Here is a 24,577-nt window from a genome sequence, read left to right on the forward strand (position 1 = left end):
TACATTTAATTTTGTACGTAGAATTAAAATTGCCGGAATATTTAAGTTGGCATGAAATTGCCAAGTCCGGAGAATTCCAAGCCGTCTGACTACTGCGTGCCTCTTTCCACTGCAATTGTCTGATTCCCGTTACCCGGGATTACTACTCGACGAATTGAGATACACACGAAACTGAAAATTGATTGGAAACCGTTTTCAATCTGCTCACGTCCATTCTCAATTTCCGGCGATGTAATTTTTCACAGTAAAGTCTTGCATTTCGCAGTGGAGCCATCGCATCGCTGTACGTTCTCCCTCTGATTATTAGGTAATGGAATTAGGTTAAATCTCTCTAAATTCTCATCATCTATCGATGGCTGCTTTGTATAATTATTGCTTACGGGAGGAAAACTCTAAACAAATAAAAAATTATTAAGCAATAAACTTAGTAATAAATGTCAATAATACGAAGCTCGTGAAAAATTCCAAAGCTTTCGCGTATTGGAAATATTTCGATACAATTCTTAACCATTTTCGTTCAACAATATCCTAGAAATCTCACGAGAATGATTTCTTGCGCTCGACATTCGGTCAAGGCTTTTATATAATATTTGGAGCAGCTTCCGGTAACCAGATTCTGTAGGTTGGCAAAACCAATGACCCTAATCGCCTTCTCGATATACTACAACAGCGGTTTCTCAGATAACAGCTATCGGAAAAATGCGGGAAAGTCTTGTCGTGTGGTAAAGAGAAAGGTCACAAAAAGGCGAGAATTTATTCAAGTGCACGAAACACAGAAAGTAAATACATTATATTATCTAAAATAACATCAATCCTTAAAATCTGATTTCAAATTTTGAACATAGACAATTTGATTTATTATCGAACATATTTATCTCGTGTCACGTTTATATTTGAAGTATTCCGTGAAATTGTCGAAACTCTTCACAAAAGCGGAGCGTACTCTAAAGACCGCGCAAGTCGGAAAATATTCGAAAAATGATGATCATTCATGGCAAACAGTGAGAGACTTGCAAAAAGTAGGTACCGCGTTTTATTAGTTTTATTTGACGCGGCGTGCATTACGAAGCGAAATACATTAAATTTTTATTTCCAGATTTTTATTTCCGCTGTTTTATTTGCCTGGGTGCGAAAGGGTGCGATTTCGATCATTTCGAATAATTATGTCTTACATTCGCGAACTTTGTTAAAAGAACGTGCACGCGCGCGACGCACGACATACATACATATATATACATACATACAGACGACGTACGCACGTGCGTGCGTACACGCCAGTGTACAGTGTCCGCGGCGGTTGACCGTGACTGTATCTACGTCGGAGGAAGAGACACATTACGTTCAATCTACCTCCGTCGCTCTCGGCTCTGACTTCTCGCGAATCTCTCGCGCGAGAAGAGAAACGCGAAAAAAAGCGCAACGCGCCACGCCGCGCCTCCCGCGCCGTGACACGTCGTTCCGTTCCGTTCCGGCCGATGACTCATTCACGCGAAGCACATTCACGACGTGAATCACGTCCTGAACGTAATGTGATTAAACTAAGGAAGCCGATCGACTCACTCTTTCTCGAGTTCCGGAAGATGAGAGGAAGTAGAAAGCTCCCAGCTCGTAATCGTGTTCGCGCAACGCATACCATTCGCTTCTGTATCGCAAAAGTAAACAGTTAAGTCAAGAATTAACCAAGTTTATCTTTGTCAAATTCTCAAAAGTAACGTATTGTTTGTATAACGTTGAAGTTAGAACTGAACAGTGTGTATTCACATATATCCTCTGTGTTTGTAAGATTTAGGATTAATAGCGACGTTATTCAAATGTTAAAAAACTTGAGAAAATCTAGCTTGTCCTTTTAAAATATTTTTATATATGCAACTTAATTTTAGCTTTCAGGACAAAGTTTAGCTTTCAAGACAAGAAATAAAATTAAAGAAATTAAATTTACGCAATTAATTAAATTAATTTAATTTTCTGAGAAATTCTTGAAAGAAACATTAAGATATCATTAAACTATCACCTAAAGATATCATTGAATCTAAATTCCATTTTTCTGATAAGATAATGCATAACATTTTTTTTAAGGTTTATAACCTGAATTTGAAATATTTGAATTTTAAATCGAGGACAACTAACTTACACTCTTTTATCAATAATATTCTTTATTACTAATTTTCAACTGCATTATCCTCTTTTATACTCAACTAATTAATTAAATAAAGATAATCCAATTACAATTTAAATTTATTGGCATTAAAATTAAATCGCCCATTAATCAGTCTTTTATGTACAATCCCAAATACCTTTTTCCTTTTGTTATATTTTTCTATAAATATATATATATATATATATATATATATATATATATATATATGTATTATATATATTTCTGCGGATTATTTCCGACAATACGAAGATTATTCAACGCTCGTCGATTATTCCGGGCATCGATGATGCGGCTCGGTTCGTCTGGAATACACAGAATAGTCGTCGATGCAAATGAGTTAAGGGTGAAGGAGGCAGTTTGCGATTTTGACGTCTGTCGATATGAGAAAGTTGGCAAATGTAGATATATCTTTCGACTTGTTAGACTACACATTCCGACAATGACCTTTGAGTGGTCAACTGTCCGATACGCAGTTCTGAATGCTATTAGATACGAAAGCCATTCGTTTCGCTCCCTGCACTTTGTCTCCTCTCTGTTTCTCTCTCTCTCTCTCTCTCTTTCTTTCTCTCTCTCCCTCTCTCTCCCGAAACAGAACGTTTTCATTTTGAATACAGAAGGAGAAAAGGGTGCCATTAAAGCTAACAGAGCTATTACACATTAATTTCCCATCTACCTCTCCTGTCTCCCTTTTTTTTTGTCTCGATGAATAATAATAGCAAAGTGGCTAGTAGCCAGATGACGTCATAAACCGCATTTGTTTGCACGGGCGCGCTTTTATTTATTGTCCGCCACAACACAGTTCTCCGATCAGCTCTTCCGACTCGCCGCAACTTTCCAGATTGACTATCGTACTTCGACGCGGTTATTCATCATGACGTTGTCACATATCGCACCGGATTCTCTTAGGAAGCGACGTACCAAAAATAAAAAGTAAAAAGTGCGAGAAATAGAATATACTATATGTATTTAGCATATTGCGCTTTTATAAGTCACGATTTTAAGTTACATTATTATCTATGTATTCGATTTTTTTTTTTAACGTTATATTATTATCGTATCATAATTATAATTATGACACATAAAATATTAATTTTCGTGCGCATTAAGTTACATGCACGATACCGTACTCGTTGCGATAATTACAAAGTTAAATACTCTTGATTGAAACGAATAATGATCGAGCATATAATTCTAGATAAAGAGAACTTTTTCTCTTTTCACGGTCGAAATACATATATTAGGGATGTTGGTAACAATATACATCTTTCTATCTCTTTCTCCAACGGAATCACTTTGAATATCGAATAATGTAACAAAGAGAAGAATTTAGAAATTCAATTCATTTTTCAGTCTTATATTCAGTGGGCATTACAATACGGAATATGGTGGGCGAGGGATCTATTTCCGCGATCGATGAATTCACTCTGTCTCTCTTTCGCGTCGTGTCGTCGCGACAGCTCTTAAGGTGATTGGGCCATCAGAGCATGTTAAAGAAAAAAATCCGAATTAAATATATGTTATAAAAAAAACCTAAATACGCTTAAATTTGCAATTTTGAGAAGATCTGACGTCTAGTTTTTAAGATATTAAATCTCAAAGTTGGCAATTTTAAATAGGTTTTATGGGAAATTGTACCGAAAACATACATTTTTCGAAAATTTCACTCACTGTCTGTAAAAAAAAAGTTCAAAAAACTGAAAATAACATTATTTGATTCTTCTAGCACTTGTTAAGTATAAGACAAAACGACGTTGACGTGTAATAAGGCCAAAAATTCAATCAAAAGTTGATGAATCGTCGCGTTTCTTGTCGGCCTTTCGATCAGCTGTACGCGACGTGAACATGTGGCAACGCCGCGCCGTGTAGTGTTTTCTTTCCACAGCACTATTCTTTGGCAAGCAAATCTCCCGTTATCGAAATTGTTTGTTACCTTCCATTATTTTTTAACATAAACACAATACATAACCTCACTCAAACACATGGCACTGGCATGATAGCTGCCTACATCGAAGAGATGCAATGTCGCGACATTTCTCTTGTACGAATGTCAACTGAAGTCAAATCTTGAACTGTTTACATTTATCAGTAGATAAATTGATACGTAATCGAATGAAAAGTTACATTATAAAACCAGTAATTATACAAGTGTCTAGAATACATCCATAAAAATGGTTTTTCTTAAAATAAAATTTAGCCCTTATATTGACTCACATGGTACATGGCCCAATCACCTTAAACCGTACGCCTCGTGAATCGCACGTGTGTTGGTTTTTTTCTTTTTCCCCAGAATATAGCAGTTCGGACAACAGACGCGATTTAAGGACGTTCTCTCGTCCTTATACTAGAGAAAATTGATTTTCTTAGGATTTTCTTGAAATTGTGAATATACGTTAATTTAGGTGTGCTTTATGCGTGGTATAAATTTCAGTACCTCTTCCGGTATAAAAAATCAAGATACTGAGCCTCAAAGTTTCAAAAAAAATTTTTAAATTTAATTTTTTTTAGTTTTGGCATTTTTTCCTTATAGAACTCGACGAGAGGAGCAACTTTGGTCCTCTTGGCCAACCTCGTATCTCTTACCGTTTGGCCTGGAAAACCTTTTCATTAGTAAAAGTTGAAACTTTAAGGCTCAGTATCTTGATTTTTTATACCGGAAGAGGTACTGAAATTTATACCATGCATAAAGCACACCTAAATTAACGTATATTCACAGTTTCAAGAAAATCTATAGAAAATCGATTTTCTCTAGTATAAGGACAAGAGAACTATTATACCTTAACAAGCGCGATGGAATTTTGTCACTCGTCACTTGCAAAAATATATAATATAAAACGATAACAAATATAAATTTATCCTCGTTCTCTCAACATATGTATTCATTAAAGTAAAATTGATTTTCATTGATTTATTAAATTCAGTATTCGCGGAGATTCGATTTCGCGTTACACTGTGCAAATATCGTTAATGTTTATGTACTCGTTATGCGATTTTTAGAAGAAGGGCACGATAATTGGCAGCGATTATTCGTTAAACGGTAATGCCAAGTCGCTTCCAGACGTCGCGTCTTTGTGATGAGTCATCTCATTACTCGAATTACCAGATAATTACCACCGTCATCGCTGCATGTCAGCTGTGGATCTATTACGGTATAGAAATCCATGAGCCTATAAAGTGCAAAATAAATTTTACAAGCGCGTTAATAAACGATCAAAAGAATAAACATAAATTATTTAAATGGGGATCGAATTTAAGGATTTAAGGATACTAATTTTCATTAATAAATTTCATATGTATATTCAATATTGGTTTTTAAGCTTCTCTCGCATCTTAAGACATGCTCGTTAAAAAACATGAATCATAATGTAATTACTATCGCATTACTATCGTTCTCGAAAGTTTGACAAGTTGCTGCCGTAAAAAATATCGACCAATTATATATTTATGATGAGGATGCCATCAGAGCTTTGCGGTTTTTTTTCTTGTTCTAAGAGGGGACCGCAGCTTTTAAAACTTGTAAATTCGATGCGTCCGCCGATTTACGCTCAAGATTTTTACCACTCTTATTTTGTCGTCACTAACAACAAAGGGTCACCGTATAAAACACGGGTTATCATAAATAAAAAATGAAATAGAGAGAGATAAAATTGCGATCAATCCAGAGAGAGAAAAAAGGAAACTATATATGCCGCGAAAAGAAAGCTCGGCCAGCGAGAAAAGAACGAACAGAAAAAAATGAGCGGGGGAGATGGAGCAAAAAACTGTCGCGTAACATTATGAAGGCGTTCGATTGTCAATAATCCGATAACAAAATTTTCCGAATCAAAGGGCTAACGTTTGCCTCGTTTACATCACTTGACACGGGATTATTCGTACAAAAGTACTTGCGTGCGTACAATAATAACAATATGCAATAAGTAACATTTAACAATAACGTTTAACAAATAAAATTAAAATATCAATACTCGAAATGAGAATATTTATAACAGTCTATAAAAATAAAAGATTAAGTAAAAAAGTGAATATCGATAGATGCAATATTCTTTTTCTGTCACTGACAGTTCGTAGAATAGTAGTTGCCTTTATAAGAAAGTACTGACATAGCTGGTTATGAGTCTGAAAGAATGGAAATTGCTATTCCCATTCTGTGTCATACATATGTCAATACAGTCAACAGTTTGGTCCCAACATGCTAGGACATATAACATATCCATCTTTACTCTTTTATACGCTTCTCTATTCCAAATAATGTAATGTGTGAAAATTTTAGAGCAAGTTTCTATATGTAAATGTCAAAACTCCTCTTTCTCTGCCCTTCCCCCCCTCCAATATTTATAGTAAAGGAGCGTAGCTTTTTGGCTCGAGCTAACATATCAACAATGTCTGAGTAAACAAAAGTATACAGAGGGAAAGAAACACACAGTGACTACAACATTTATTCGCATTATTTGTCAAAGAAACGTCAATCGACACGCGTATCATCGTCTCAACCAGTATAAAAATCAATCCGGCCAAAAATACGTTCGGGATACCAGCCCCCGGTTTTCTGGCGCAAGCAGATTCGGGGCTTTACGGCACGAGTATTTATAAACAACCGACGAAAGACCTGAGACGCGCGCGTATATCTGGTGACGTAGTTAAAATGACGATAACGAGAACGGCCCAATATTGCGTCAATGAGATCCTGCCGTCGATGTTAACGATATTAGGCTTTCGATCGTACTTGCACGAGTTGCACGCGATTCGTCTGTTCTCTTTGCTACTCTGGCTTCGTTACAGAAATCAGTAAGATACTTAAATATTAGACGATAACTGCATAAATGCGACTAAACGGCCTAAATTATCACGTATTCAAGTATAACATCGCAAAATGGACATTTTATGCCAATTCGAAGAACATAATAATTATAGACATTGCTACAAATTGCAATTTTTCACTAATAAAATTATGAGTAATTGCTCTGACATAGAGGGACTAATAGTATGGCACGTTCTCTGGTCACGATCTAGTCATGAGCATTATACAAGTTTTGTAGTTTTCTGAAATAAAATTTAACGTGAAATATATAATTATGAAAAAATAAAAAAAGAAAGAAAAGAACCTTGAATTCGCAACCCGAAATTTTGTCGCTTATCTTGTTCTGCACTGTGTTTTTTGCGATAATATCATTCAATGTTCTTCTTCATAAAATTATCTGCGGATAAATATCGATTCTGATAAGGTGATTGAAATCGATGAGACTAATGAAGAGCATTCGTGTCCCGATTCCGTTAAGGTGAATCTCGACTACCGATAGCGGATGATCCGGATATGGTTGATCGTCCGCGCGTATTATCGCGGTAGTCACAATTGCGTTGACGTCGACTTTGTATCAATTAGATAGCACGATTTATCGCACCTTAAATTGCTCGTCGCTCGATTGTGAATTGAAAAGATATAAAATGAAAGACAAAAATAACGAGAACAAGGACGAGCGGTCTAATTCGATTTATTCGATTCCACTGTCGCGTATTAATTATTATCCGCCAATTGTGATTTACGCGATTTCGTTTACGACGGAACGTGTGCGGTGTGCGCCGAGTGCAGTTCGGGGAAATAAGTGACGAACAATGTTTCTTTGAAAATAGCTATTCATATACATTGAAATAAAAATGTCACCCTCGAAAATGTAAAAACGATAAAAAGATAAGAAAGCGATACGTTATAATCTTATTAGTATTATTAATATCGATGGAATTTCATAATTATATGGGATTTCTCGCATATAGATTCACTGTCAGTGCTAATTAGCGAAGTTGCGCGGAATTTTTGGCACGCCTCGTATGAGAGACATACGCGCGGGAAGCGCATGTTCTCGTCGACGCGCGACGGACGTACGATGAGGAAATCGCTCGTGTGCGCCGCGAGCGCCAGGTTTATCTCATTCTCTCGTTTATCCTCCTTCAAGCCAGCCTCCAAGGAGACTCTCGGTCCAAGCACCGGCGATGTTCATCGAGCGACCGCCGGGCGATTCGCGGTGACGCGAGTTACGCAATCGCCGCCTGACTGGCCTTGCGCCAATCTCACGTATCACTCACTCACGCACTCTACTACTCTTCTCTTCTCTTCTCCTCTCTCGCAGAACTCTCGCAGAACCGGAACGAGAGAGGACACGAGAAGACTAGATGTACAAGATAGAAGAGCGACGAGATGGAGAGATGAGCATGTTGCGAAACGTGTACTAACGTAGAGATAACTCGCGTCTCGCGCGAATCTGGCTCTGTCTCTGTATACGTTCCTCGCGATATCCGGACAATAGCAAATAAGCTTTACTTTTTAGGTGACACATCTGCTCGCAATTTTACCTGAAAAGGTTTTAATTTGTTCATTTATAACATTCGATTTTCTCTCTATCTCTTAAAGCGCTTTTTATTTTTCAAATAGTCTGTGACCTTCAAACTACTGGCTCTGTAAAAACTATTGGAGAAGCGATTGATATCTCGATGTTTTTGTTAAAAAAAAAAAATCGATTCTGACTATGAAACAATTCTTATAATCCTTACTCGCTATATTACGAGGTGTTGTGCATCTACTGCATCTTTAATGTAATCGTAAATTTCCAAGAACTTTTGCCTAGGGATATGGTACTCCTTAGGATTTGGTGTGAAGAAAGTAAGAGAACTTGTCTTCCTTCCGTTCTCCCCACGCAAATGCGGTGTGGCGAATAAGGGCGGAAATACCACTCTCGGAAGTCAAAACTTGGCTCATATCGAAACGCGTATCGTGAGAAGAATGGCGAGAGGCGAGACGACGACACGAAACGGACGAAACAGGCGGGAAAGAAAGAGAGACAACGGGATGAGCAGCAGTAGAGTTGGTCGGTCGGTCAGGCAAAGCGCCTGTCTGACGCGGACGCGTAGCCCAGTAGCACAGATCGCGGGCCTGCGATGGCTCTCAACTTGTCTGATTGTGCAGAGAGTGATTTTCGTCCAAGCATTCGGCAACCGTCTCCAGCTTGACGATGAGCGAGGACTCGAACTTGAAAAAACTTATATTACACGAGCTTTGAAACTCGTAAACCTTAAGCATTGACGCAGATGTGACGTTGATGACACTCCATATGGATACATCCTCTCTGCCGTTATTAATGTTAAGAAAATATATTATTTTCTCAGTGTTTAGAAATTAACATTTATCCTGCCTGTCGTAACGAATAAAATGAGCTTACCCGGGTTTTTTTTACTGTATAACGTCACTAAAGTATAACGTTTTATGTTTTGCTTTATTAAGAGAAGAATCGCGCTCGCATTTGTGCTCACATTCTTTTTGCACCAATAATCTAATTATAATTAATAAAACAATTTTCGCTTAAGTTTTCCAGCGTTAGAAGAAAGAACATATGACATTTTTTAAATTCATCTTTTGTAATATTTTACTAAAATATGCAAATTTTTGATTGAAGGAGAAAAGAATTGGATACGATTTTATTCAAGTTTAATATCTTTAAATAACGATTTATTTCTATTCGTTTAACATCAAAGACAAATAGTATCCGATAAAAAGTAGAATAGATGAAACATAACGAAAATCCCCCTGAAAAGCTTTGACAAAGCGGATTATTTTTTCATGAGAAGTAAAAGTATAATATCTATACTTCTGTGTTCGTACTTTTCGATAATAGCACGTATCTATATCTGGGCATTTAGATGAATTTTATCATTTAGCATTATTAGTGCAATTACGTTAGACAAATAGGTTATCGTCGTTCATCCTATAGTCACAATGTATCGGGATCATCATTAATCTCAATGCGAGGCGTTCAATCAGTTTCCAATTCAAATTACTTCTCTTGTCTTCTACTTAACGCAGTTATTTCGCCAGTTAAGGCCTCGTTCTTCTTGGCAAAATTTCCCTGAGGAGCGATCTTTCAGCCTGTCAAATAAAATAGTCCAGATTCATTCCTTCTATTCCCGTTTTACTATATGCTGACAATATATCTTGATAAAGTCCATTCTCATTTCTATTTCTTTTTCCTACAAAAATTTCTACACAAATTAGCATTTTTCGAAAACGCCAAATTAGTCTTTTGCTCGAGGATAAAAAGCTCCGATTATCTCCCCCCTCCCCCCATTATATGTATACGCCGTAATCGGCTTTTATCCATAATCTATGCGTAATCTTGACCGGATCCATTTTCGATCCTGAATTCCATCGAATATTCGAAATTTTGCGTGTCGATGCGGCGACTCGGATGAGAATCACCGGCCACGGGGAGCTTGCGCGCTGTCGTTTCGGGGGCGCGGACCGACGTTGCACGGCAGTAGCATCGCCATGAAGAGCTGTTGGCGAACGGGTTGCGCGCGCAACCGGGTTTGCCGGCGAACGGGTGTTGTTACGACCGCAGAGAGGAGCACGAGGGGTACGAGGCAAGTAGGGGGCCAAGGGGGTGCCTGCAAGCGAGTCGCGGGGCTGGCAAGTCCCGTTGGGTGGCGGACGCGCACTAGGTCCTAGGTAAATTGCTAATTGGGATGGATATTTGTTACTTCCTGTACTCTGCAGTAATCATCAAACCTTTTTGATTGATAGAGATCTACAGTCGAATTTTTTTTTGTCGCGCTTGTTCCGTTCGCTAAGTAGAATTTATCGGTCATCGAACGAAGCGAATAAAAAACTGGAAAAAAATAATTTTTTCTGAGCAGGAGTTAAATTCATTATACAACTTTATTAGGAAAATACAACTATTGTTATAATTTCATTAAATAAACTTGAGTATGAATATTTTTGGAAAAGATTTGTACATTTGTTCAAGTCGGTGGAGACACGACGGTCGGCATATGGTCTTTTCTTCACATATCAATGACTTAAAAAATTAAGTCACGGGAATACCGAATTTTTTAAATTTATCCGGTTTCTCAAACGTGGCTTAATTTCACATACGGGATTCAAGGAGGGAACGAGGGAATTTTCCCTAGACGCGCGCGTAGATTCTAGTAGGGCGAAAGAGAGAAGGGGAGAAGAGAAAGAGAGAGAGAGAAAGAGAGAAGTAAGACGGGTCATGACGTGCGGGATGAACACCGTTGGTAACAGAGGAGGGCGTGCATATAGGAGCGAAAAGAGTAGGGAGGCGATCGCACGGCGGGGGTAGGTGTCGCGGCAGTGGGGAATACGGGTCGATGATGCCGGCGGTCTTCGACGACACGAAACGCCAGTCAGTCTCTGGTCCACCCGAAGCCGCGTTGCTAATCCTCTATCTTTCACCGAACACCGTTCGCCGCAGCCATGGATGACAAGGTTTGTGCTTAGAGCTTTGTCAACGAACAACGAAAAGGAGAGAGGGAGGGAGAGATAGAGACAGAGATAGAGATAGAGATAGATTGATAATAGATAGAGAGAAAGGGAAAGAGAGATTGTGTGCGTGCCTGCGTGCCGTGTGTGCGGGAGTGAGACAGAGAAAGAACGAGAAATCGCCGCGACTACGAAGCATTTTCGAGAGGTGAACTCTCGCACGGCCCTACGAGGCCGGGTGGAGAGCTTTTGTCAGGCTCACACGGTGGCGAACGGAGAACTTCCAGAAAGAAGATGGTAGGAGGGTGTCTGTCAAGCGCAGCTGATTCGAGTGACAGATCGGTCTACTAAGGGACTCCGCGAGTAGTGACATTTCAGTGATATCACGCGCCTCGCGGATTTCTTCTCTTGTAGTTGCATCAGTGAATTAAATTTGGTTTTCACAAATTGAACAAGTAAATTGTAGAGAATGAATGTGTAAGACAGAAACGAGCCCGTGTGTGTGTGTGTGTGTGTGTGTGTGTGTGTGTGTGAGTGAGAGAGAGAGAGAGAGAGAAGTTTCTGAAGCTCCTCCTTATCTTCCTCTCTCTTTCTCTTCTACTCTCCTTTTCTCCCTAGATTGAAATACCTGTTCGATAGCAGACTAGTTTCTTTCCATCTCTTTCTTTCGTTTTCTCTCTTTCCCTCACTTCCTCTCTCTTTCTCTCTTCCCCTCTCTTTTCTCCTCAAGTTTTTGTCAAACTTGTCGCTGATCAGTTCTGTTAGTGCCGTTACCAGGAAAACGAGGAACTTCCGATTTGATAACTTCCTCGTTCTCTCCTTCTCATTTCTGTCTCGAGCATGGCTTCTCTCTCCGTGTCTCGCCTTCGTTTCATTTGTTAATTCTCGCGACTTCGTGGAACATGGTAAAGTTTTACGATACTTTGTGCTTATCGTAGATTTTTCCTCCCGTTCCGTTTTTAGAACTAGTCGCTTCCCTCGCGCGCTGCTTTTCTCGACAGTGTGCCGTGCGACACTTCGCCGCTTATCTAATAGCGTTTTTCATTGGCAGAACTGGTGCGCACTCAGTGCACATTAAAGCCGTTGTACCTGATATCTTTAATATTTAAAGTAAAATGCCCAGTACATATTTAACCAAACAGTTTAGCAATAAAGAATATTGAGGATTTCGTGATTTAATGTTTATATTAAACATACACTTTACGTTGGTTTGTGTACGACGGCTTTAATGTGCACTGACAATGAATGCGTGCCATGCAGCTCTGCCGATGAAAAACGCTATAATAAATGTCAACGTGCGATCGTCGACGCCTGCCTCGTGCTCTACTAAGCGAATGACAGATGATCTCGTTGGAAAATTAGGAACATTGATTGTGTCGAAATATTTTTAAAGGATTTTCAAGTTCTCCGGAAGTGCTTAGTTTCGTCCGTGGAAAGTTCTTCGCAGATATTCAGACTTCGTTATAAAAAACAAGTTCTATCCGGAAGTTACTTACTCGGCATCAGTCGCGGAAGTCCGTCAATGATTAGCCGCGGATAGAATCGTCCGATCGGCGAGCTCGATGGAGATTTTGCTCCGATGCTCGTTCCGTCCGATGCAAATACGCGCTTAGTGATTTTCTCGGCGCGCTTCTGCGCAGATTGCTCCGCACGCAAGCTCATTCGCTCGCTCGCTCGCTCGCCGTGGGTCGCAAGATTGCTTCTCTTCACGGAAAATCCTTATCTTCATGTCTCGTCGCCGGTGGGTGTCCTAATAACAGTGGTCCCCGACGATGATCGGTGAGGATATGAATTCGGAAATCGCATTGTCTTTCGTTGTTTTATTCTCGGAAACGCTTCTCGAAGACGAACGGATCGATTAATTATGCGCGTCGTCGTGGCAGTAGCGGAAGGATGGATCGACGGCGACCGTTATTTTTAGAGCCGCGCTAAAGTTCAATTGCTGCGAACCCGTGTGCCGCATGAAAGCTCCTCGGGAAAAGGTGGTAGGTATCGCACTTTCGTCCGATACAGTTTATATCGGACGAAAATTAGATGGTCTAATAACGTCTTATTTCGAGACGTTAACGTTATTTCGATCCATAGGCTCGTTTTTAAATGCACTCTGTAAAACCTACAAGATTTTTTCTGTAATTGATTTATTGATTTACCGAATCTAAATTAAAACCGCGTTAAAGTGGCTTAATTTTTTGTACATGTGTAATACACATTGTTATCGCGTGACAACGCTCTCATTGTTAATAATACATTTATGATTGGTTTCGATGTAGCAAATACTAATTCATAAAACTGTGCAATTGAGTTTTTTCTGACATAGTTAGTTTTTCAGTAATTCACGTTAGATTAGGTTATGTCTTTGTGGTAAACCACGAATTAGACCTGAATTGAGGGATGATTTAATGGCTTAAGATATTTAGGTCTTCTCTATCTAGACTTTTCCTCGTACTTCGCTCGTTATCTTCAACTCTCAAAATACAAACAACGATAGTAATTCTACGGATAGTCGAAACAAGTATGTAATCTCGAGGGACACGAGCGACACGCCCTCGATCTAGAAGCTCCACCATTTCCTTCCTACATCCCTCAGCAACATCTTTCTGTCGAGTTTTTCATTAGTTATTTTATTACGACTTTCCGGCATGCTTATGTCCGGATTCACTATGAGATGAATAGAAAATCTGATTTTGACTTTCGTCCAGCTGTGAAAGAGGTTTTATCAATTTTATTTCAATCTTTCAAACATTTCTTAAGAGACACAATTGTCTTGGTAGTCGAGAGAGCTGAGTGCTGTTAACAATGTTACTTAATCTTACGTGACCATCACCTTCAATGCCCAGTACTCAAGATACGATAGCGTGTCAGAATGCGAAATAAACGCAATTCCTTCTTTTTTTTTTATCGGTTTTGATACAGCTATTCACGAGTTTGCGATTTATAATTACACACACCGTATTTAATTGAGAAGTTTAATTCTTTTAAGTGGTTCTTACCGGTGTTTCCTATTCATTGAAATTTCTTGGACCGACTTCCGCTTCTCGATTACTTACCACCATCATCGTCGTTGTCGTCGTCGTCATTCACGCGTGAGTGACGTATCTCGCGGTGCTGCGCGACATTGAATCGCCAATTTTTAACGCTCGTCAAACATCATCGGTGTGTCGCGTATCGATCGTTTAGATTAGCGCTCTCGAATCGGCCAGCTGGGATTATGCGCGTTTCCGCGAACGAGTTGCATCTCGCTGTATTTACGCGAAACTGTTTCTGATTTAACCTCTGATCCTTTTATGGATCTCTGATGTATAAGGATGTTCTTGATGAATCTAATTTTTGCAACAATTTAAAAATTCTCTATATATGAATTTTTATTTATGTCGACTTTATCCTCTAAATATCTTGATGTGACAAAAACTCGATTATAAGTAGAGATTTTATTCTTTATGAAAAGAATTAATTATTGCTTTAAATAAATTTTGAAGTGTTTACAATAGTTTTTTATTATATACTTGGAATATTCAGCACTTAAATTCCTTAGTTTCTTTAAAAATTCCATTTTTATGTATACTTTTTGACAAATCGTAGTGAATATAAATTTTAGTAGTTTATTATAATAAATTTACGCCACAAATGTTATATTAATTTAGCGTATACATAAATTACGCTTATTGACGTAATCACACGCCAACCAGAATTAAACTGTTACATATGTTTGAGTTGTGCGAATTCTTCCGCGCTTTCATATCTTACAATTAGCGTCAAGGTAGCGAGCGTCTCTTATCATTCTTCCGCAATGTCAGAATCATACACTTTTTATTTGACATTATCTATTACGTGTGCATTACGGTAATAAGCGCGGTAATAAAGATGTTGACAAGTTTCATTGGATTTCTTTAAATATTTTCCCATGCCTATTGCTAGGCAATTTAGTACCTTGTAAAAATGGTCCGTATCTTGAGGTAATACTGCCATTAATAGCGTACAAACGACATAATTAATTTTTTTTGCAATAGAAAGTGCCGTAAAAAGGACGACATACTTGCAATTTAAGCACTAAACAAAAGATAGAGAAATATTATTCAAATCACACAGTTAAGTTTGAAGAAATAAATTAAAAATTCGGTAGCAATGTATACTTTATGAATTAAGACTAGAATTAGAATCTAGAATAGAAACGAAAGAGTCGTGAAAATAAGTATGCTGGGAGATGGACAGCAAGATAGGTTGTTTTCTGGATAGCCTTGCCAGGTCCTGAACGATCCGGATAATACCGGATCGTTCAGGATTTCAGCGACTGTCCGGTGTCTGCTCCGAGGCTTCGACCGTTCGGTGCTTAACCCTATGGATGCACGGAAGGGATTTTTCAAGTCTTGTAGTCTTGTATTTATTCTTTTATGACATTAAAGAAATCTTGGTATTTTTCGCCGTTATAGACGAAAGTTTTGACGACATTTAAAATTTCTTTTGTTAGAATATTTTATTTATTTAATCCAATTATGAATCCAACGATCTCGTCGTGTCTCCTTTGTGGCATTTGAATATATATCGCCGCGCGAAATTATAACATGACTGTATTTGGAGCATCTATCCGTTGATTCACCCGCATGCAGTTCATCTGACATTTCGATCGGCATCACGTGCCGGCCGAACTTCTCCGCACACGACACGCCTCGCATGGCAATTGTTGGTGCCACTCATCGTCGAAGCGTATCATCGTCGAATCGATCGCGACGATGCGAGGGTGAACTTTTCTTCGAACTTTGGTCTTATATTCGTTTCGTTTTTGTCCCTGATTTTATCGTCGTAATGTCACCATTCGATTTTTCCACAATACGTTTCTCCGCTCCAGCGATGAATCATTAATATCTACTGATTTTCGATATTGATTTTGCGCCAGGTGGAAAGATGTTTGCTTTTAATTAGTCAACGATATTTAACTTCCGACTTAATTTCACTTGTTTTAATTTGCCTCGATTCACTTCAGTAATATCGGCAACGATTCGGCCGCTATTTCCGAGTAACATCCTCGGAATAGCACACCAGCTTTCAACTGAAACGAAACTCGACCATCGACTGGATCGATATCCATGGTATATTTAAGGGCCGTCAGTTCAGAGCGCAAGTCCTATCTGGAAATAAAATGCTCGATACTAAATTGGAAGGTCTCTTGTGTTATCTTTTGCTTCCGCTTGACTCTTTATCTTATTACATTTATTTCCGGACTAACAAAATGTTATTTTGGTGAAAGATTCCACACGTAGCTGCTCGAAATGTACATTTTAGGAAGACGAAATGAGACGAGACAAACATAATTTATAGAAAAAAATTCCAACATGGAAGTAAATAATTTAAAATGATCAGAATTAAATTGAAAGTTGATTATGATTTGTGAGTGCAAACATTTTTTTTAGTTTATTTTGCTAATTCTGATCATTAGTAAGGAGATATTTTTATCTAATCAATATACTGTCCTTGAGGCGTGAGTTTACTATTTTCGTTTGCCTTTATATTTTAATAAATAAATAAATGAAATATTGTCCTAATTTAAAATACCTTCTCGATTAATATCGTGTTCGATCGCGATGAAATTTTCTTTTGATTTCGACAACAATTCATTTATGCATTATGAGCCATTGCACGAGTCATCAAAGTTAAAGCGTTTTCGGAAATTTTGCAATAAAATTTTGCATAATCCAGCATGTAAGTTAGATCTGCACTTTTACTATCTTAAATAAATTATCGTCGATGACAGTTAATATCCACTATACGACGAATAAACTCAGTTTAATGATTATTCCGATGTTCAATAATAGGATAATAAAACGATTATACGAAATTCTGTGACATCTATTAGTGGATCGACAAAAACGTGTCTATTTTTCGAAGTAGTACGCGTATGTTAATATTAATTAAAAATTATTTTAATTTTTATTTTAGTGCTGAGAATCAAGATAAAATGCAAGCTAAAAATAGATTAAGCTTATCGCTTTATTCTTTCGAGTTCAAAGTCTGTTAATCTAATTGTGATCTACCGGATTTAATTGCTTCCTGAAGATTTCCGTTTAAGATCCTTATAACTTTTCTGAAGTGACCGATGCCTTTATTGGGTCAGAAAAAAATGTACATCTAGCGGTAGAATAAAATTTTCTTTAGTATTAACTACAATTCTATGAAAATTGAATATTATTAAATTGACACAATTTGAATAATAATATGGATAATTAATAATTAAACTAGGAACTTTTTTATGGTAGTCTAATGGTAATCTAATGGTAGGATAAGAGAGGTTTATTCGTAGGAACATCGTGTTATAACAGATTCTAACAAAAGTGGAACTTATCGAACTTATCAAACTATGAACTTTTACATGAGTATGAATGTGGTGTACGTGTTTATATGTTGCGATCGAATCTATCGATTTTATAACAATGAAAGTATACTATACTGCTCGAGGAAATTAGGATATTGCTTTCTTAAATGTTTACTTGTCATAGATATCTAATGTTTTGAAAATTTCTTTTATTAATTTAACATATGATAATTAAGTTTGTTTATGTAAAGGCGGTATCTAACTTTTTATAGTCGTTGGAATCTGATTATCAATTTTGATTATAATTTGACATTATGCAAAGATATAATCATTAATTATGTAATTGCATCGATTCTTTCGAGAAAATTTTATTGTTTTCTGAACAGAAAATTGAAATTTTTGTATTAATGAATTCTGCTAAAAGAATCATACGTAAAGATTACTTCTGTTCATTCTATCTGTTAAACAAATATTTTCCTGTTTATTAAAGAGATTTTCATGTTTATTAAAGAGAAAACGTTTTAGTCAAATGTTTGAGAGCATCTTTTAAAGTATCTCTTTTATTCTAATCCGAATCTTGTTGAATTTCCTTTGTAATAGACATAGTCTTGCCAAAGAAAACGGTAGAATCAATTGAATTTCTTGTAACATTGGTACATGGAACGTCGTTTCTTTATCATAAATGGCGAAATGCAGCTTTAATCGATGTACGATGCACGGCATCTTTCTCTCTCTTATTCTTTCTCGATATTCATTACGTCTGCGAGATTATGCGCGCGATTTTGTTTTCCCCTCTTTCCTATCTCAAACTCGGCTCGATCGCGAAACTAAAATGAACTAGCACGAACCGGTTGCGTACCGGTATCGTATAGAAAAAGAAAAATAGCGATTGCGCGCATGTGTATTCATGCATCGGCATGCCTTCTCTATCGACTTTTTCCTCTGTCTAACAGGTGAATGAATAGATAACTAGGAATTTTCATTGGAAATTCAAGTCAAACATATTTTTTGCCGGTTACCTTGATTAATTCAAAATTTTATTCATATTTTTTTTATTTTATTAAATAAATTTTTAAATAATGATTTTTATTACATTTTGTGATTTTGATTTAGACATAAGGGAAAAAGATATATACATATACATATGTTTCAAGCATTTATTTTCAAAATCTAATTTTGTCCATAATTCAACCAAATTCGATAATTTAATTTTCTAATTTGGTTCAAAGTCGGTTTGCATCTCTGGTTTTAATTAAAATTCTCGCATGCGATAAATGTGTAGTTAAGCAAACTCGTTGAAAGTATTGTGCATGCGTTGCATCTACGCGTCGTATTTTTGTTTTTGTATTTCGCACACGTTCCGTTTTCGACATAGATCCATTTAGATAGTAGATTCAATAGACAACCTCGGAAAACCTGTTATTTCCTCGCGATTGTTCTTCTTCTTGTGTCACGAGGAGAATTTTACACGATGCATATTATATTATTTCTTGAAACTAAGGATAAGAAATAGAAGTAAATTGACTCTTTGAAAAGGAGTCTTCTTACACTAATAAAGTATAAAATATATGTCTTCCTTTTTTCAATGTGAAGAAATAATCTTTTAAACGCGACTGGCGTTTGCCAATGTCAAATCTTGTTGTTTAGATTTTCTCTGATTGTGGTATGAAAAACGATGAAAAACTCTCAGCGACATATTAAAACCGTAAGAATGTCAAGGCAAAGAAGAAAAATCGATTCGCATGCCGATCCTGAGATAGACGACGTTGTGTCAGTATAAAGCGCGCTAAACTCGATCGCGTGTCGGTTGTTATAAAAAAATCGTATTGCGAAAATTTCCATGACCCTCCGACATACGCGATCCGTATAAATTGCAAAAATTTCTCAGTATAAAGGATAATCCAAAATGCAATTTGCGAAACATATGAGTCCGTTGCATATACTGATCTACATAAAGGCATTTAGAATCAAGAGAATGTAAATTCCTGTGATATGTTTTAATGAGTTTATATGTTGATGTGTCTTATTAGTTATGCGCTTCTGTATACGCTGATATACTCTTATGTAAATTTATGTGCGATTAATTTAAAACATGTAATCGTAGTCATTCTCTAAAACGCATTAAAAAAAAATCGATTTGTGCTGTAATATTTGATTTATACTGTTAATTATGTATTAAATATATTTCAGTAATTTCTGTTTTGTCGCAAAATAAAATATATGTCGCGAGACTAAAGTATTTTGAGAAAAATTGCATCATAAAAATGGTAATACTTTTAGATAATTATGATATTACAAATTAATAAAAATTAATCGCTCTTCTGTAAAGCAACGGAAACTATGATATGTCACTCGGATAATGTAGTAACAGTGTGTATACGGAAACGCGTTGCGTTGAATTAATTTTTTGTTTGGCGCGTGCTGGGTACACATATTTATTGATGAATCGAATGTATGCATTCGCTTACTCGTATGTCAATCGTTCTGCGCCGCATCAGTGAAAAAGCGCCAGATGACGATGTACGGATGAGAAAGAGAGAGAGAGAAAGAGAGAGAGAGAGAGAGAGAGAGAGAGAGAGAGAGAGAAGAGAGAGAAAATCTTCTTCTAACAGCTATGACATAAATACATTCAATGTCTCAAAGACTTTCAGGGACGGCCGGACGAGAATAGACGAAAATCCAATTTTAATCACAGAACCTCGACCCGCGCTCGCCGTTCCACGTCGCACAGCATCACGGATAAGAATATCGATAGAAACGGATTTTCGAAGTTCGTTCATACTTTTATCGGGACGTAATCTCGATGGATTCAATTTGTACTATAAATATTATGGACATAATGAAAAAAAGAGTAGTATATCTTATTCCGATTTCCTCATTTTTATCGTCCAAGTAAGAGATCATTCTCGCGTATCTGTATCTATAACCTCGCGAATAGTTTTCAACGTCTGATTTTTTAATTTGATTTCGTGGATGTCCTTAAATCGCGTATTTCGCGATGTTCTATCTAAAGGGGGCTCGACAGTCCGTATTGAATAATCCATGAGTCATTTACGCGGCTCGTCAGATGATGGAATAATTAGATTGCGGTAATTGAAAAAATGAGCTCGCGAAGTTTAATATAGGATAAGATTGAATCAGAGAGTGAAACACAGTTTGCGGTGACACAATTCTTCACGTAAATAGGTATACCAGGCAGAAATGAGAAATATAATTAAAGTGGAAATATCCCAAACTTGTAGAGTACCGAAGATACATTCTCTTACAAAATAGATGAATACGCGTCTGCAGTTGACTCTTTAATTATTTGTTTGTTACAAGCGCGATATCTATGCAAAACTTGACAATTCACTCGGACTCTCGGACTCTCTTGATACAATACGCTTGAGACTTCTAATCTTCAATAATTATATGTCTATATCTTTATTGCATAAGTTTATCTTCAACTATTACACATAATTATACAATTGATAATCTTGCGATCACATTATGTATTTATTTACCAGTGTTTTTTTTTTATCAGGGTGTTTTTTCACCAAAATGATATTTAAATGCAATAATATATCTGACATATATATCAATAATTATATATCTACATATATTTTTACACAAGACAATTAACATTTTTTTTGTAATTTTATAAAATATATTTTTCCTTGGAAGGAAGACATCATAAATTATATAAACAGTTCTCGTTTACTAACGTGTCGGAGTATTACGTAAATTGATCGGAAACCTCGATTGAGCTTGTTTGTACACTTTTTTACAGTTTATCCATTATCATTAGACAGCACAGAATGTGCTTTGCGTACACGACTATATCTGTTTACTTCTTTGGATTCGAAAACGCTCGAGTCAAATCTCTCCCGATAATTAACGTTGTCTTACTTTTGTTACTTCATACTTTCGTTAAAAATTCGTAAAAAAATTATAATTATAAACACAAATTTCTAGCAAACATTCGCCGACGACACGTGAATCGCGAAGACATTTCATCAATAAAACGCGCTTTGGCATCAAGTCACGCGATTCAATTTCTTTAAGGTACTTAAATGACGCGAATTTTTCGCAGATGGAAGAGATTAGATCGAGAGATTATCAAGTATATTGTATTTCTCGGGTATTTTTAACTGATAACTGAAAAGTGTTACATAAAATTGAGTTAAAGTAACATAAATAAATAGTTACACGTACTTGAGACTCGTTCGTGTTTTTTAATTTATTTGAAGTTACACGTTATTTATTTTCTGCGTAACATCAATTGCGTGCTTCTAATTGCGTATTATTATTTTTAATTACTCGCTGTTCACTCCAAGATATATGGACTCGTTTCGCGGAAATTGAATTTCATAAGAGATAGAGAGAAAGAGAAAAATATAGCGAGGAAAACGCATAAGCAGATGGATTAAGTAAGATAGATGTACCTACGAAAAAATTTATTCTTTTTGAGTTAACTCGTCTTAATATTTAAACTTACAACGAAACATAATAAAACGCAAAAAAGATTGAAGAAATTTATCATGGTTAAAATTAAAAATTTTTTTGAATTGCTCGTACGTATCGAAGTTAAATCGAGTATTTTACCGATCGAATTAAAATTAAATATTATCCCGAAAATCTTGTTACACCTGGCATTGCCAAAATACCTATACTTAACATTTTCCGAAAAATCCACGGAAGTTTGCAAATATATAGATACATCTGAGACGAGAAAAATCAGCTTGACGGACAAATCACATTTGATGCATACAGGGAGCACGTAGCGTGCTCGAGTTAAATGACCAATCTCTCCCTCTTGACCCAATTCGTAAAACGTCCTGTGCCACGCACTCTGCGTGACGTCACACGCATAGATCTCTCCTCTCGTGGCGGTTGCAAGAGTGAGTAATGCGTGAGGGTGCGTGCAAGGCCAGTCAGACCAGCCAGTCAGCCAGCCAGCCAGCCAGCCAGCCACCCAGCCAGTCAGTCATCCAGTCAGTCAGTCAGTCAGCCGTTGCATGGCAACGTGGTGTTCGCGTTCTGAACGGCGGCAGTGGCCGAATATCGACCAGCTGACAAACAGCTCATCCACATTCATCCACATCGCGTGTCTCCGTATCTACGAGAAACATTGGAACATTCGCTTGGCAGAGGGTGCGGGTGCTGTAGGCGCAAACAAACGCGCGCTTCTTGCCGATAAACGAAAATTGAAAACCGAAAATAGCTTTTGATTAGTTTTCAAATCCTTTAAAACACAAACCTTAAAAGTCTCAGTTGGTTAGGTCTAGTAATTCAACATACACATACACGCACATACACGCACATGAGCGCACCCACGCATTAGATTATGCGACACATAGTTTATGGCTTCGATCATCTTATTAACTCGTGTCTCTCAAAGGAAGTCTAACAGACTAAGAATTTTGACACCTTCTATGTCATGTCTCTCGCTAGGGCAATTGTGCATATCTCTGGCATCTATAAAAGTGCCTTATCTGAATGCAAAGGTATATTCAATATACATAAGATATTAATAAATATTTAAACGTCAAATCAATTGGATTAATAAATTGGGAATTTTTACAACCATTTTCCATTTACAATATTAATTACGCAAATAATGTTTTTCTGTCATAGGCGGCAATATCTACAAGTTTTTGAAGGCACCGAGGAAAGTTTGATTAGACCTAAATTATTCATGATATATCGTGACCGATGCGAGTTGAATAATATCGATCAGCAATAAAGCGCGCGCGCGCGTGTGTCTTTCTCATAAATAATTTAGCCCCCTGCTCCGTTTACGAAATCAGCTTTTAGCTTTGTCGTACGTGAAATGCGGTTCAATGTCGCACGTGTAACGGTTATTGTATTTTACAACAATATCTTCACTTTTGTCAGGAAACTAACCGCGCTCGGTCTTGCACCATTGGCGTGAGATTTAGCAGGGTGCAGAGTATTTGCTAAGTGTGGCTATTTTTAAATGTACATTTCGCATTATAATCGGAGCCTCTGAGAATCCAATTTAGGTATATGTCTATCGATTGATATAAAGCTAAAGCCTACGACTCTCGTTTCCCTTCTTTCTTTCTAGACCGCTAAGATAGATATATTACCATTTGTCAGTTATTATATATTTTTTTAATTTATTTTTATTTGCAATTAATTTTTTTAAACCATTTATCGACGCTTATTTAGCAGTTACTTTGCATGCCGTAAGAGAAAGAGGTATGGAAACTCTTTTAAACAGAACATTTTATATATATAGGGTATATGTTATAACGATATCTTAAGTCCTATAACGGCAAATTTTTAAATGTATCTAAAAATAATCAGTGTTATAAAATTTTTCGTATATATTACTTTTGAAGGCGGATATCTGGAGTTTGTTATCTATTGAGGGATATTGAAAGAATATTGGATGGCAATTAGAGGTAAACTTGATAAGCATCAACCGATTTGATTAGCTGCGCGATGCGATTCGTTGATTCGGCTCGTAAAAGTTAAATCATTCAGCGTAATAAAGTTGGTTTGGTAATGCATAATTACACAACACATGGCAAACATTAGGAAGTGAATCATTTATTATTTTCTCGGGTGTACAAAGGTTTTATCCCATTATATTTTCTGTATACCAAGATAAATTTAGTTGGTGTCTATCTAAAAGTATGTTTATCGGTACTTTCTCTCGATACTGGTATCAAATATCGATAATATCGATAATTGATTCCGACATGATCCACAGACTATTTGATGGAAGTTGCACCAAAGTAAGGAGATGTCCGGCTTGTGTGTCGTCTATAATGCAAGTGGGTGCGCTAACATGGGGGTCGCGGTGTATCAACGTGCTTATGCACATTATTAGGTACACCATGCT

At 37.0% G+C, this 24,577-nt stretch overlaps 1 protein-coding gene across 5 annotated transcripts in view; it reads left to right on the forward strand.

The window, feature by feature from the left end:
* The window catches only part of Atpalpha (sodium/potassium-transporting ATPase subunit alpha), a 61,226-nt gene that overhangs the window by 13,560 nt on the left and 23,089 nt on the right, over positions 1 to 24,577 (forward strand). Inside the window, exon 1 of one of the 5 annotated variants that reach the window (XM_071778151.1) lies at positions 11,270 to 11,426. The exons of 3 other annotated variants lie outside the window; for them this stretch is intronic. In XM_071778151.1, coding sequence (XP_071634252.1) covers positions 11,415 to 11,426 — 12 coding nt within the window. In that variant the 5' untranslated portion in view covers positions 11,270 to 11,414. Of the gene's footprint in view, positions 1 to 11,269; positions 11,427 to 24,577 lie in introns of those variants that run through there. One more of the 5 variants, XM_071778149.1, reaches the window with a different exon arrangement.

This window comes from Temnothorax longispinosus, chromosome 5 (genome assembly GCF_030848805.1).
Source record: "Temnothorax longispinosus isolate EJ_2023e chromosome 5, Tlon_JGU_v1, whole genome shotgun sequence".
NCBI lineage: Eukaryota > Metazoa > Arthropoda > Insecta > Hymenoptera > Formicidae > Temnothorax > Temnothorax longispinosus.